We start from the raw sequence: 13,872 nt of genomic DNA on the forward strand, positions 1-13,872 counted from the left end.
GTGGTAAATTAATTTACTCCTGGACCATGTCTCTTTTATCCACCCAGCAAAAGTTTGCTTATAAGAAGGCATTGGTGCAGTTCGACTCTTCAAGAACAAGTTATACACTTTGAATGTTATTCAAAACTTACTGGATTCTCAACCCAATAGATGAACTGCTCTGAGTCATCAAACTCAACATCGTAACCGTTCATCACCCCTGCTATGGGGACCATAGCATCGTTGCTCTTCACCTCGGGATTAAGGGAGATTCCAAAAATTATACTGTATCTTACAGTTATTAAGAAAGGTTGATCATCTGTGAAAATAGCAGAATAGCAGAATATCAATCAAAATTATATCCCACTATTCCCAGACATGTAGAGTAATGGAAGGCAGTGGACTGTTATCATCTCCTAGGATAAAATGCCCTTGCAGCTTTGCAGCAATAAATATCATACACATTACGTATTTCATCAGGCAACCCAGGGCCTTGGATCGGGTTTCAGCGGGTTGCCCGGGCACCACCTTACTCTTCGTGAATCCCTTGCTTACATGGATAAAGCATCTGTGTTTGTTAAGCATCACAGTGTGCGCATAGACAAACCTCACTAATACCCAGTAACTCAAGAAAAGGAGAGTTGGATTTGGAAAAAAAAAATTTGAAGAAAACATATGGACTATTCTTGGTGAGTTTTAATATTACCAAGTGTAGCCTAGTGTTTATTAGAGACTTTAATTACTAAGTAAATCCAATGTACAATCTCTACAATTATTGTTTGATCAACAGCTGTCTTCTGCACTTGATTTTAACTCCCAAAAGGCAGTGACTATGTCTGATTTACTCACTATTATGTCCCCAGACCTGGCATGTAATAGTTGCCAAATAAGTATTTGCTAACTAAATGAATGACCACATAAATGAATAAATAGATGGATGCATAAGCTGGTACAGCCACTCTGGAAAACAGTATGGTGTTCCCTCAAAACGTTGAAAATAGAGCTACCCTGGGCGCCTGGGTGGCTCAGTTGGTTGGGCGACTGCCTTCGGCTCAGGTCATGATCCTGGAGTCCCTGGATCGAGTCCCGCATCGGGCTCCCTGCACGGCAGGGAGTCTGCTTCTCCCTCTGACCCTCTCCCCTCTCATGTGCTTGCTCTCTCTCATTCTCTCTCTCTCAAATAAATAAATAAAAAATCTTTAAAAAAAAAAAAAAAGAAAAAGAAAATAGAGCTACCCTACGTCCCAATTGCACTACTGGGTATTTACCCTAAAGATACAAATGTAGTGATCCAAAGGGGTATGTGCACCCTAATGTTTATAGCAGCAATGTCCACAGTAGCCAAACTCTGGAAAGAGCCTAGATGTCCATCAACAGATGAATGGATAAAGAAGATGTGGTATATATATATACAATGGAATATTATGCAGCCATCAAAAAATGACACCTAAGTCAATCAGAGAAAGACAATTATCATATGATCTCACTGATATGAGGAATTTGAGAAACAAAACAGAGAATCATAGGGGAAGGGAGGGAAAAAAGAAACAAGATGAAACCAGGTAGGGTTTATGTCTCTTATGGAAGAGACTCTTAATCTCAGGAAACAAACTGAGGGTTGCTGGAGTGGAGGGGGGTGGGAGGGATGGGGTGGCTGGGTGATGGACACTGGGGAGGGTATGTGCTATGGTGAGCGCTGTGAATTGTGTAAGACTGATGAATCACAGAACTGTACCCCTGAAACAAATAATACATCATATGTTAATTTAAAAAATTTTTAAAAATAGATAGATACATAAATGAATATGTAAATAGGATTTTCTAAAGTTCTCAAACGTATCTGTATACTGCAACTTAAACAAACTCATAATATCTTATTCAAACTATCAGTTCACTTAATCTCCTTAACGGGAAACAAGAGGTCCTTTTTCGAAGATAATCTTTATCCTAGCTATAGTCCTTTTAGCAAAAAAATCTAAACTGATGAAATTCAAGAATGGGGTTTTATTTATAATTATCTCAGAAAAGGAAAACTGGACTATGGGTTTTGTGGTATGAAGACATCTACATAAGATACATCACATAGTAAGCAAAATTAAAATGATTATCACTGTATAATTTTCATCTGCTAAAAATGATGTTTTCATTCTTTTAATAATCTGGAAAGCTTTAGATCTTCAAAGGGATTATTTTGTGTTTTTTTTTTAAGATTTTATTTATTTGACAGAGACACAGGGAGAGAGGGAACACGAGCAGGGGAGTGGGAGAGAGAGCAGCAGACTCTCCGCCGAGCAGGGAGCCCGATGTGGGGCTCGATGCGGGGATCGATCCCAGGACCCTGGGATCAGGACCCGAGCCGAAGGCAGACGCTTAACGACTGAGCCACCCAGGCGCCCCTTCCAAGGGATTATTCTGGCTCTTTACTGATTTTAACACCTCATTAGCTTTTCCTTGTTCCTGGCATTTCTATTACTAAAAATAACTTAGCATTTATTAATGTAGTAAACATTTAAAGTAATATTGCAACTATTAATGCTGTATTTTTACAAAGCCCTACAATATACAGCTTTAGTCTTTCCCAATAAACCTGCAAAGTTGTTTTCAACTGAGGCCAATACAACTTGCAGGGGCTAATGTGAGAGTTTAACTCACCAGCCTGTCCTCTCTCACCTGCCCCACATTGCCTCTCTTCTGAATATAATAGCCATAAATAATCGCCCCTATTTATTGGGAATGTGTGCCACATAGTATGCACCAAATATTATTTCATTACTTTATCTCCCTAAAGCCTCATAACCCTGTTAGGTCATTACCCCTCCCCAACCCCCAACTTTCAAATGAGGCACAAAGAAATTAAGCAATTTAACCAAGGTCACACAGCCAGATCCTCGGACTCCAAAACTTAGGTTCTTAATCACTACTCTGCAAAAAGTGCAGGCCGGGTACTAAATTATTGAGTATCAAATTACCACTTAACTTCATTTAACTGCAGTAATATACTGTGAAAGCTATATTATGAGTTCAGATGTACCTTGAAATTATACTGAGATATTTAATTATTTATTCATTATGTAAGTGCTCATTTGTTCAGTAAAAACAAGAAATGTTCCCCAATTTCACAAGGAAATTTTAAATTTTATTTACTCAGAACCTAATACTGCTCTTTTACATGTATAATTTTCCTTTTGTTTAATTGGAGGAACTTTCAACTAAAGCAACGTTTAGGGCCTAAAAAACTGCATTTCTCATCCATCAAACATGGGCCTTTTTGATTCTTCTAAGAAGCTCCTCCTCTCTAGCCCTACCCAGATCTACTCCTTTGGCCACTATTCCCTCACAGGGCTGTGTCTCAGGCCCTTGATCTGATGGTTCCTGCTGGATTTGAGAAGGCTGATCACTCAGGAATATTTATGGGCAATCCACCAGAGGGTGGGGTGTCATTCAGTGCTGCACTGGTGAAGGTGTGAGAGCCAAGGTGAAGGATGATGCCAGGGAAGCGCTAGACAGGACTGACCATTGAGACAAGTGGCATAGGGGAGTGTATGAAAAGTGCTCTGTGGGACAGAAAAAAGGAGTGATTTTATGACACTATACAGCTATAAAGGAGCAAATGGGTGAAAAACACAGGACTGAAGAAGGAGCAAAAACGATTACTGGAGGGCTTGTCATTCACTCAGCATTTACTGAGTGCTCCTGTGTGCCACAGGCAATGAGCATCTATCAGGTGGAGGCTTAATCCTCAAGGAACTTAGAGTCTACAGAACAAGGGCAAGTACATGGACCCTTTAGATTTCCAATGATAATGGCCATGAAGGAATATGCACAGAAGCACCTGGGGTTGTATGGGAAGGACTTCGGGAGGAAGTGACATTCAAGCCATACTAGGACAGCATGTCTCAGTCTTTTTTTTTTTTCTTTTTTTAAGATTTCATTTATTTATTTGAGAGAGAGAGAGCAAGAGAGGGGGAGGGAGAATTGGGCTCCCTGCTTACTGGGGGAGCCAGGCACGGTGCTTGATCCTGGAACTCTGGGATCATTTCCTGAGCCAAAGGCTGATGCTCAACCGACTGAGCCACCCAGGTACACCTGTCTCAGTCTTTTGAAATAAAAAAATCATTTCTTCATTTTACTCTTTATGTCATGATCCCATTACAATTAGTTTTAGCAGAGCAGAGAAGTAAAGAGAGAGCAGTCAGGAATGGGAAACTGATGATGTAATTGAAGAGCAACATTTATTACTCCCTAACAAGGTCCTCCTTAACTCAGACCTTGCACTAACTGATCAGCACTGCAAACTTTCCAACAGTGTGTGCAAGCAGTGTTTTCTTCTTATGCTGCACATAATCACTGAAACAATTTCTGTGTGTCCCTCAGTCTGAGCCAGAAACCTATTTTGGGTCTCAGGTTGTTTATTGTAGAGGATGGTGGGGAGATGTTTTGGTTTGCTTTTTGTTTATTTATTTGTTTTTAGCATTGTGGAGAACATGTTTTTCTAAAGAATAAAAAGCTATTTCACGCAGAGAAAGTTCTCAGTTTTAAATTTTATAAAATAAAATTAGGAAAAAATAGAAATAGCTCATTAATTCCCTTACCCAACTGTAACCACTATTGGTGCTCATGTGTGTGTCTTCCAGACCTTTTTATTATTTTTTTAAGAATTTATTTTATTTTATTTAGAGAGAAAGAGAGAGCACGTGGGGGAGGGAGGAGCAGAGGGAAAGAGAGAGAGAGAATCCCAAGCAGACTCCATGCTGAGTGCAGAGCCCAACACAGGGCTCGATCCCACAACCTTGAAACCCGGACTGGAGTCAAAATCAAGAGTCGGACGCCAAACCAACTGAGCCACCCAAGCGCCCCTTCCAGACCTTTTTAATGCATATTTTTCTATGGCCAATACTGAACAGTATCTGCTTTTTCACTTAACCTTATTACACAAGCACTTCCAAAGATATTCCAGATACTTAGTAAACAATATTTTAAAAGCTATTTAACCTGTAAATCAAGTAAAATATTTTCATCTATAAATGTTAACAAGTCTTCTAAGCTTCTTACTGAAAAAAAATTGTGGAATTCTTTTTTTTAGTTAACATATATTGGCATTAAGTTACCCAATTGGTGCTCAGAAATCAATTGAGAAATACTAAAAAAATTCCACCTCAGTAAAGTCAAACTATGGAAAACCACTAGTGGAATTATTCTAGAAACAACAAAAGGTACTATTTAGATATCAATCACCATCAGATAGTAATATTGATTACACCAATCCCCAATGCACAGTTCAACAATCTTTGTGTGGTGAAAGAATGCTTTGTATCCAAAATGTCTATAGCCCAATTTAATCTTCTGCTGAAAGACTCGGAGGACACACTAAATTAAACAATGTCAACAAGGATTAGGTGCATAATAAGTCTCTGAAGAAAAACAGCAAATGCCAATCCCTTTGTAAGCATTACCAATAATTAAAATCTTTCATCATGAAAATATCATTGCAAAATATTATATCTTGATGGAATTCAATTTTCAGTAAGCCTACATCTGCAGAATCTGAAAACACCATTAATTTCCTGGATTCAGCAGAAATTTTCCACTTGAAAACTAACTTTACCTCTAGAGTAGGATTCTATTTTCTCTTAGTTTAAGAATTTTTTATCATTAAATATTTAATTTAACTTCTCTGCAACCATTTTTGTCAGTACCAAAACACATTCACTCCACTGAGAAATGAAAAGAACTGGAATTTAGAGTAACTCTCTAGATTTTTAAGCGAAAGGTGAATGATTTTTAAAAAGACTTTATTATATCTAGTACATACTCCAGCAGAAATCTCTTTGGTGGATTGACTCTATCTTTCCTTTTTGTTCTTACTCCCTAAAGTACTTTAGTATAATTCTCCACAAACATTTCCAAAACTATCTAGGGTGAGATGAAGATTAAATTGCTCAGTCACTTATGATCTATCACACAAAGAAAACTTTCATTTTTAAAATAACCAGATATTAATTACTGAAATTGGTGTCAGAAGACCTATGCTGGGACACGCATCATTGACTATTATAATAACAACAAGATAAGGAGCCTGAAAAATAAAGCCATACACAAGTGTCAAGAATTCTTAAGTGCAGAATTTGGAACTTCCTATTATCATAGCTTGCCTAACTGTGTCCAGGTAAGAGAAAATATAAGGTTAAGAATTGTTGAATCACATGCACACATCATATGAGCTTCACATACAGAAATTATATTACAGCCGAGGTGCTCATGTCAATTACCCCAGACAGCACGTACTCCAGGTACTCACTGAATCGAAGGGTGAACACAACCCACATTCCATTAGCAAGTGGCTTAGAGCTGACATTCCTTTGCTAAACTATGGCAAGTTCCACTTTCAGGGCACACTTAAAAGGCATACTGTACCTTTCAAGCAAGTCACAGAATCATGAGAAAGACTCCATCCTGAAGGACAAGCACAGGAATAAAGGTGTGGCCTCTGGGAGGAAAGCAAGCATAGATGACTGCAGGAGGAAGAAGCGCATGAATTTTCACCTGTAATAGAAAAAGAAAAGAAGAAAACATTGGTGAATGGAAGACCTCCCACATTAAAGTGCACAGAATGAACTGATAAAGTGATACACACACACACACACACACACACACACACACACAATTAATATCATTCAGCCATGAAAAAGAAGAAAATCTTGCTGTTTGCAACAACATGGATGGACCTTGAAAGCATACACTAAGTGAAATAAGTCAGAGAGAGAAAGACAAATACTACATGATCTCACTCGTATGTGAAATCTAAGAAAAACCAAACTCATAGAACAGATTGGCAGTTGCCAGATGCACAGAGTAGGTGGTGGGCAAAATGGGTGAAGGTGGTCAAAAGGTGAAAACTTCCAACTACAAGATAAGTAAGTCCTAGGATATAATGTACAGTATGATGACTACAGTTAACAATGCTGTATTATATATTTTAAAGTCATTAAGACAGTAGATCTTAAAAATTCTCATCACACACATACACAAAAATTTTGTAACTTCATATAATGGGGGATATTCACTGAACTTATTGTCATGATCATTTCATAATACGTACATATATCAAATCATGTTGTACACCTAAAAATATAATGTTATATGTCAAATTTCTCTCAATTTAAATAAATAAATTTTAAAATGTACACACAGTCATGCTGTTACTGTCCTCCCAGAGATGCCCAGTAGAGACACAAGTACATTAGGTTACCTCTGTCAGTTTGGCTTTTTTTTTCCCCTAAACTACATTACTCTTCCCTAGCATTATGCTTTCAACACAAAATTCGAAAGAGAAACAAGGGGGTAATGACTTCCCCAAGGTCACAGAACAATCCTGTCTATAACCAGACTATGAACAAATAGCCACTGAGTAACCCCGAGCTTAGTAATAGAAATATGATGCCAAATAATACGTGTCTCCTTGCCCGAGCTAAAAGAGATCTTTTTACATTAAATGAAACCAACGTGCACGTTCCCTTTGTGACCTTGACACTTACCCACTGTTGTCCAAGTTTTGGTTAGATAGTAATCTTTTATTTTTCTATTGATGACATCTTTGTGTGTCTCTGCTTTTTAAAATAAATAAGGGATCCTGTGTGCATCCCAAACTCACAGGATGTTCTCCAGATCTTTAATGTTCTTATTACGTATACTGCATTAGATTCATTCACTCAAAAAATGTTCACCATGTTCCAAACACCATTTTAAGCACTGAGAATACTGTAAACATGGGGCAGATATTCTAACAAAGGGAGACAGACTTAAACTCATAAATTATGTGATTTCAAGATATGTAGGTAAAGAGCAAAAGAATTATGAGAGGGGTAAGCTATTTTAGATAGGGCAGTCAAGGGCCACCAAGGAGCATTTGAGAGAATCCTAAATGACACTGAAGGAGCAACTCAAGCAGAAATCTGGAGAAGGGTTGTTCCAGGCAGTAGAAAGAACTGGTACCAAAGTTCAGAGTAGGAGGTAGCCTGGTATGCTTCTGGAGCAAAATGAAGTCCAGCGTGGCAAGAGTAAATGGAAGAAGAGACAAGGAAGAAAAAGGGCCAGATTCTGAGGCATAGTGAGAAAGCACTACAGGTTTTGTTTGTGTGAAGATTAAGCGACTTATCCCTCTTCCCACCAGAAAGAACACCACCAATGCCAAATGTTTAAATCCCCTAGCCATGCACACCACACATCTAGGACGACTTGGGGTGGCTGTAGCACACCTACAGGGCACCGGTGCCGTAATAAACGAGTCCTAAGAATAAGCTGCTCTAAGCGACAGAGTGGCAGCAATGAAAGGATCTAAGGGACTGTCTGGTCTATGCCCCACTTGTCAGCCAAAGAAATTGGGATTCCGAGACTGTCACAGAGACAGTAGCCAACTGCTGAATAAAATGACACAATTTAGATCTGCTGTTACACACAAGATTTTCGTCTACCGTGGTAAATAAAAGTAATGGAAAGGTTAGGACTGGGGTGGTTGGTAAAGAGGAAAGGAAAATGTACCGCCCAAACAAACAGGTCTGCAACACTGTACGCTCAGTGTTCCCAGAACAAGCGGTTTCCAAGCTATTCCCAGGCAGATGTCTCTGCATCACTCACCATCTGGTTGTTTCACAGGATGAACTGCAACAACCCCAAGAGGCTGCTGAACATTACGAATTATGACTGACTGGTTCCCACCATGCCACTTATTGGCTTGAACAACCTGATAAGTAGAGCGGTCAGTCCAGTACACGGAATCTTCAAAGAGAGTTAGGGCATAGGGATGTCGCAGAATCTGTGAAGCCGAAGAGAACAATGAGACTTTGCCCAGAAATAAAAAAGGTGAGTAATATAGAAAAGGAAAAGGATAACTGCCCAAGAACATGTTTCCTTTAGCATTTAATTATTTAATAAAGACATGGGGAAGTCACTGTCAAGAGACAGATACAAAAATGCACTGCTGACCTATACATATCCCATTATACCGCCCCAAATTCTTTCACCTATGTGTGTCATTTAGTCTTCCTTTTTACTCTGGTAATTACTCTGGGCATCCATTTTACGAATGAAAGCAACACTGAAGTGCAGAAAGTAAGATGACTTATCGGGATCCCCTACTCCCAAGCCTTAGCCCCCAGCCCATTATTGCCACTCTTTACCCAGTTCTATCTCTGCCACTCACAGATTCATGTAAATCTGATAAGAGCCTAGATGCCTATTCCCTCAAGGTAGGGAGGCCCTGCCAGGGTCCCTTAAAGCCACAGAACCATCAACAATGACAACTGTAGTATTTTTTTATTATTTTTTAGACTTATTTATTTTAGAGGTAGAGAGAGCAGGGGGAGGGGCAGAGGGAAAGGGGGAGAGAGAAACCGTGCTGAGCACGGATCCTGACATGGGGCTTGATCTCAGGAGCTGACCTGAGCTGAAATCAAGAGTCAGACCTTAACTGACTGAGCCACCCAGGTGCCCCAACAATGACAATTTTAAATAGAAGTCAGTAACAGCTCTTTGGTGAAATACATATTTCCTATATCTTCCCATTTAACTTGTGAGAACAAATTCAGAATTTTCTGAATAAAAATTGATTAACATATAGAATTGTCTAATTAATATGTTGTACACCTGAAACCAATATAGCGTTATATATCAATTATACTCCAATAAAAGATACGAAATATGTAACAGGCTGTGATTTAATTGAGAAATCTAAATATAAATTATTAATTTTTGCTTAAAACTTTAAATTTTTTTTTTTTATTTTATTATGTTATGTTAATCACCATACATTACATCATTAGTTTTTGATGTAGGGTTCCATGATTCATTGTTTGCATATAACACCCAGTGCTCCATTCAATACATGCCCTCTTGAATCCCCATCACCAGGCTAACCCATCCCCCCACCCCCCCCCCCTTGAACCCTCAGTTTGTTTCTCAGAGTCCATAGTCTCTCATGGTTCGTCTCCCCCTCCGATTTCCCCCCCCTTCATTTTTCCCTTCCTGCTATCTTCTTCTTCTTCTTCTTTTTTTAACATATAATATATTATTTGTTTCAGAGGTACAGGTCTGTTATTCATAGAAGAAACAGATTAGCATCTACAGATCAACTAAATCACACAAACTATTAATCATTCCTGGACATGGCACAATCTGATCATGAACTGGAATAAAAATATTTTCTGTTAGAAAAGATGGATTGACCCTCACTCCTGTTGCCACTTCCCGGATTGACCTTGTAATGTCTAAGACACAATAATCAATTTCTTAGTTTTCTTGTTACTGTATGTGCTTTTGACTAAGCCACTCTTGTGGGTTCAGTTTAGTTTTCCTCAATACCAACTTACCAAATCACTGGCTATCACCTGCCTCCGATGCTGTCCATTATAATCACAATAGTCTATGTAATCAAGATAGGAATCTATAAAGTAGAGCAGTCTGTTGGGGTAGTCAATAGTTATGCCACTGGGCCAGAAAATCTTCTCCTGGACAATGACAATGCGCAGACTGCCATCCATGCTGGCTCGCTCAATACGAGGGTGATGGCCCCAGTCAGACCAGAACATCACATGGTCACTGTGAAAAGAAATTCATCACCAATTGGAAAGGATATAGTTCAATCTGAAAATAACTGCCATTTTAAGACGACATCATCTTTATGTTCTGCTTAAAATAAATCATCTCCAGTTCAGAATGTCTGTACAGAGCTTATTATTTCCTCTGAGTGTCCCAAAGTAAAACTGTAATCATAATGCAGTCATAAGCCATCTGGGTGTTTCTAAAATGTTCATAAAACATGCAGAACATTATGACAATGAAATGTCCCAATGCCTATTCATGTTTCTGTACAATCCACAAATAGTTCATCTAGAAAAATCCATCTGGCCTTGTTTATCTACCCTGTCATTTTTTAAGATAAGAGAGTCACTTGTTCATCATTAGAGATCCATCATAAATTTCACTGGTGTGTAATACTTTACAATATCTAGGAAGTCTTCATTGCCATTGAGCATAATTTGCCTAACTCATGATCCTACAGAAAAGAATCTAAGTTAGAGAATTTTAAGTAAATTCAAGGAAAGAAGCCATCCAAGGTTTCAAAGCATCTGGGAGAATTTCTCCTTCCCTTCAGGACCAGCAGGCAAACATTTTCTTCCCTACATGACATAAAAGGGAACCCTAATAAACAACATGAAACTAAAGCAGGAAAATCTTGCTTTTTTTGTTGTTGTATAACCATGAGATATCAAAGTTACAAACTGGCCCATCTATGGAATACTATTGTGTACATTCGTTAGAGACCTAATTATATAAATCTATAACAATCAGTTCAATAATTATATTACCAAGCTAATGAATCAATGAGTTACAAACTGGCCCATCTATGGAATACTATTGTGTACATTCATTAGAGACCTAATTATGTAATTCTGTAACAATCAGTTCAATAATTGTGTTACCAAGCTAATGAATCAATGAATCATAACGAATCAACGTGTTCTTAAAGTGAACAACCAAGTGCTCTCATGCACTATATGAAGAAGACTAAAAAGATAAAGGATGGATACCAATAACACCTGGTTGGTTACCATTTCTATAGAGATGTTTAAACAAAGTTTCATTTCAAATTTTGAGACATGCGTATCAGCCACATCAGGTTACTACTGTTTTTCCCTCATAACCGTGTCACAGCAGTATCATTAAAAAAAAAAGTCTTACCTAATTCTGGGATCTAATGCTAGTCCCCTTGGATTTGATACATTCTTACTAATCAGCACAGTCCTGTGGCTACCATCCAGTTTAGATACTTCAATTGTTTCCAGGGCATAGTCTGTCCAGTAAAGATTGCGACCTACCCAATCTACCACAATACTTTCAGTCATAGTCACACCACTGTTAAGTATCTAAAGACAAAAGTGAATAAAAAGTGAATTCTAAAGACAATAAATGCAAACACTGAAATTATATGAAAATCTAGAATAAAACAACTAAACCTGTCCTATGATTGCTTGTGAGGATGAGAAAATTTTGTCTTCCGCATAGCTAACCACCAAATCAACAGTAGGGCTTTCCAGGAAAAATATACTACATTTTGTAGAACTGAATACTCTAGGATACCTCTACTGTTTAAAGTTTTTGCATTTAAACAAAAGCTCCATCCATTTGCTAAACTGGCAACCCTACAAAACTATAAAATGTTCACATGCCAAAATAATATCTTTACTGATTAAATGCCAACAATTATAAAATAAAGTCCTAAGGGGCAGAGGAAACACAACCACTAAGGGTCAAGAAACTGAAACTGTGGGAGATGGACTGAGAAACCTAACTAGATTAAAGCTAAGGAAAAACAACCCCTAACTCCCCTGTATTTTCCTCTGCTCTCATCCACTAGGAAAAAGAAAATTGTGAAGTCTCGGCATCATGTGACCTGGAATTCAGAATCACGGATCTGCCTTCAGAGGCCACATTCTTATCTAAAACACCCATGTATTGGGAGTTACGAACTTCCAGGCCTCTTGGGTGCAATGTGGCCCAGAGGGGAATATGAGAGCTACCCAGGATGAGGTAGGACCTGTTCTCCCTGATGAATAAGAGTATTAGACCCAAGACAGGGGGACTAGTCAGGCCAAATATCAACAGAAATGTACTTACTACTCTTCTGTCTGTTCCATTTTGAAACGCACTCCAGATTTTACCCTGACTTCCATCAGACCAAAAGACACGACCACTGATTGAATCAAAATCAAGAGCTACAATGTGAGAACCATTCCGGACAACTGAATAGATATTGTGAACCTGGGAGGTGATATTGTCAGCAACAATCTGGTTCTGACTTGCCACAAGTAGCAACAGACTTTCAGATCCTGTCCAAGAAGAAAATACAAAAATGTCAATGAACGTGGGAGAAACCACAATTAAAACATCTCTTAAATATTTGATGCAATACTTTTTTTAAAAAAAGATTTTATTTATTTATTTGACAGAGGGAGACACAGCGAGAGAGGGAACACAAGTAGGGGGAGTGGGGGAGGGAGAAGCAGGGAGCCCGATGTGGGGCTCGATCCCAGGACCCTGGGACCATGACCTGAGCTGAAGGCAGACGCTTAATGACTGAGCCACCCAGCCGCCCCTTGATGCAATACTTTTGATAACAGAAGGAAGATTTAACTCCAAATTATAGTACTAGGGAAAACAAACAAAAGTCCCTATAAAAAGAATTTATTCATTTCATGTTCATCTTAATAGTTAGCTGATTTTCTTGAGTATTTATTAATATAAGCTTTTTCCAAAATAGCTTTCTTCCTTTAATTATACTCCAATGTTCGTCTCACTATCAATCTGGAGCGAACTATACTTGCATTTTTCCAGTTACTATTTGTTATTTTTGTACTTACTTTTGAATATTGCTTATCTTCCTTCCTACAATGTAGGCTTCCTAATAATGGGAATTAATTCTTTTTGTTTTGCAGCTGTGGCAGAGACTATTAATTACTTCTCAATATCCCCTCTCCACTTCCTTTTTAGTAATAAATGATGCCAAGCTTTAGCATGGCACACAGCCTTCACCCCCAACTTTATCCCCTGGACTGTCTACCATCCACACTCCTACTTGAAAAAGAAAGGAACTGTCTATTTTGTGTTACCCATCTTTATTTGGTCACTTTTGAAACAGTCAAATCAATATCTTAATACATAGTATAATCACCTTCACATTATAGAAACTGAATTAATATTGGTTGAATTGAGTCAATTAAGCATTGTATGAAGATGCTTAAATGTGATACAGAAATCATTTTTAAATAATACAAAAACCATTGCTATTATTTTAAATAGAAAATCATCTATTTATGCTTAAACCTCTATTTTCCAAAA

General features: G+C 38.2%; 1 protein-coding gene across 1 annotated transcript in view; it reads right to left on the reverse strand.

Moving 5' to 3' along the window:
* LRP2 (LDL receptor related protein 2) overlaps positions 1-13,872 on the reverse strand; it is a 195,627-nt gene that overhangs the window by 83,986 nt on the left and 97,769 nt on the right. The window contains exons 28-33 of the mRNA XM_078070026.1: positions 12,652-12,863; positions 11,716-11,900; positions 10,344-10,572; positions 8,614-8,791; positions 6,394-6,522; positions 132-298 (exon numbers count right to left, since the gene is read on the reverse strand). Of these exons, the coding sequence (XP_077926152.1) occupies positions 132-298; positions 6,394-6,522; positions 8,614-8,791; positions 10,344-10,572; positions 11,716-11,900; positions 12,652-12,863 (1,100 nt within the window). The remainder of the gene's footprint in view (positions 1-131; positions 299-6,393; positions 6,523-8,613; positions 8,792-10,343; positions 10,573-11,715; positions 11,901-12,651; positions 12,864-13,872) is intronic.

This window comes from Halichoerus grypus, chromosome 4, assembly GCF_964656455.1.
Source record: "Halichoerus grypus chromosome 4, mHalGry1.hap1.1, whole genome shotgun sequence".
Lineage (NCBI taxonomy): Eukaryota > Metazoa > Chordata > Mammalia > Carnivora > Phocidae > Halichoerus > Halichoerus grypus.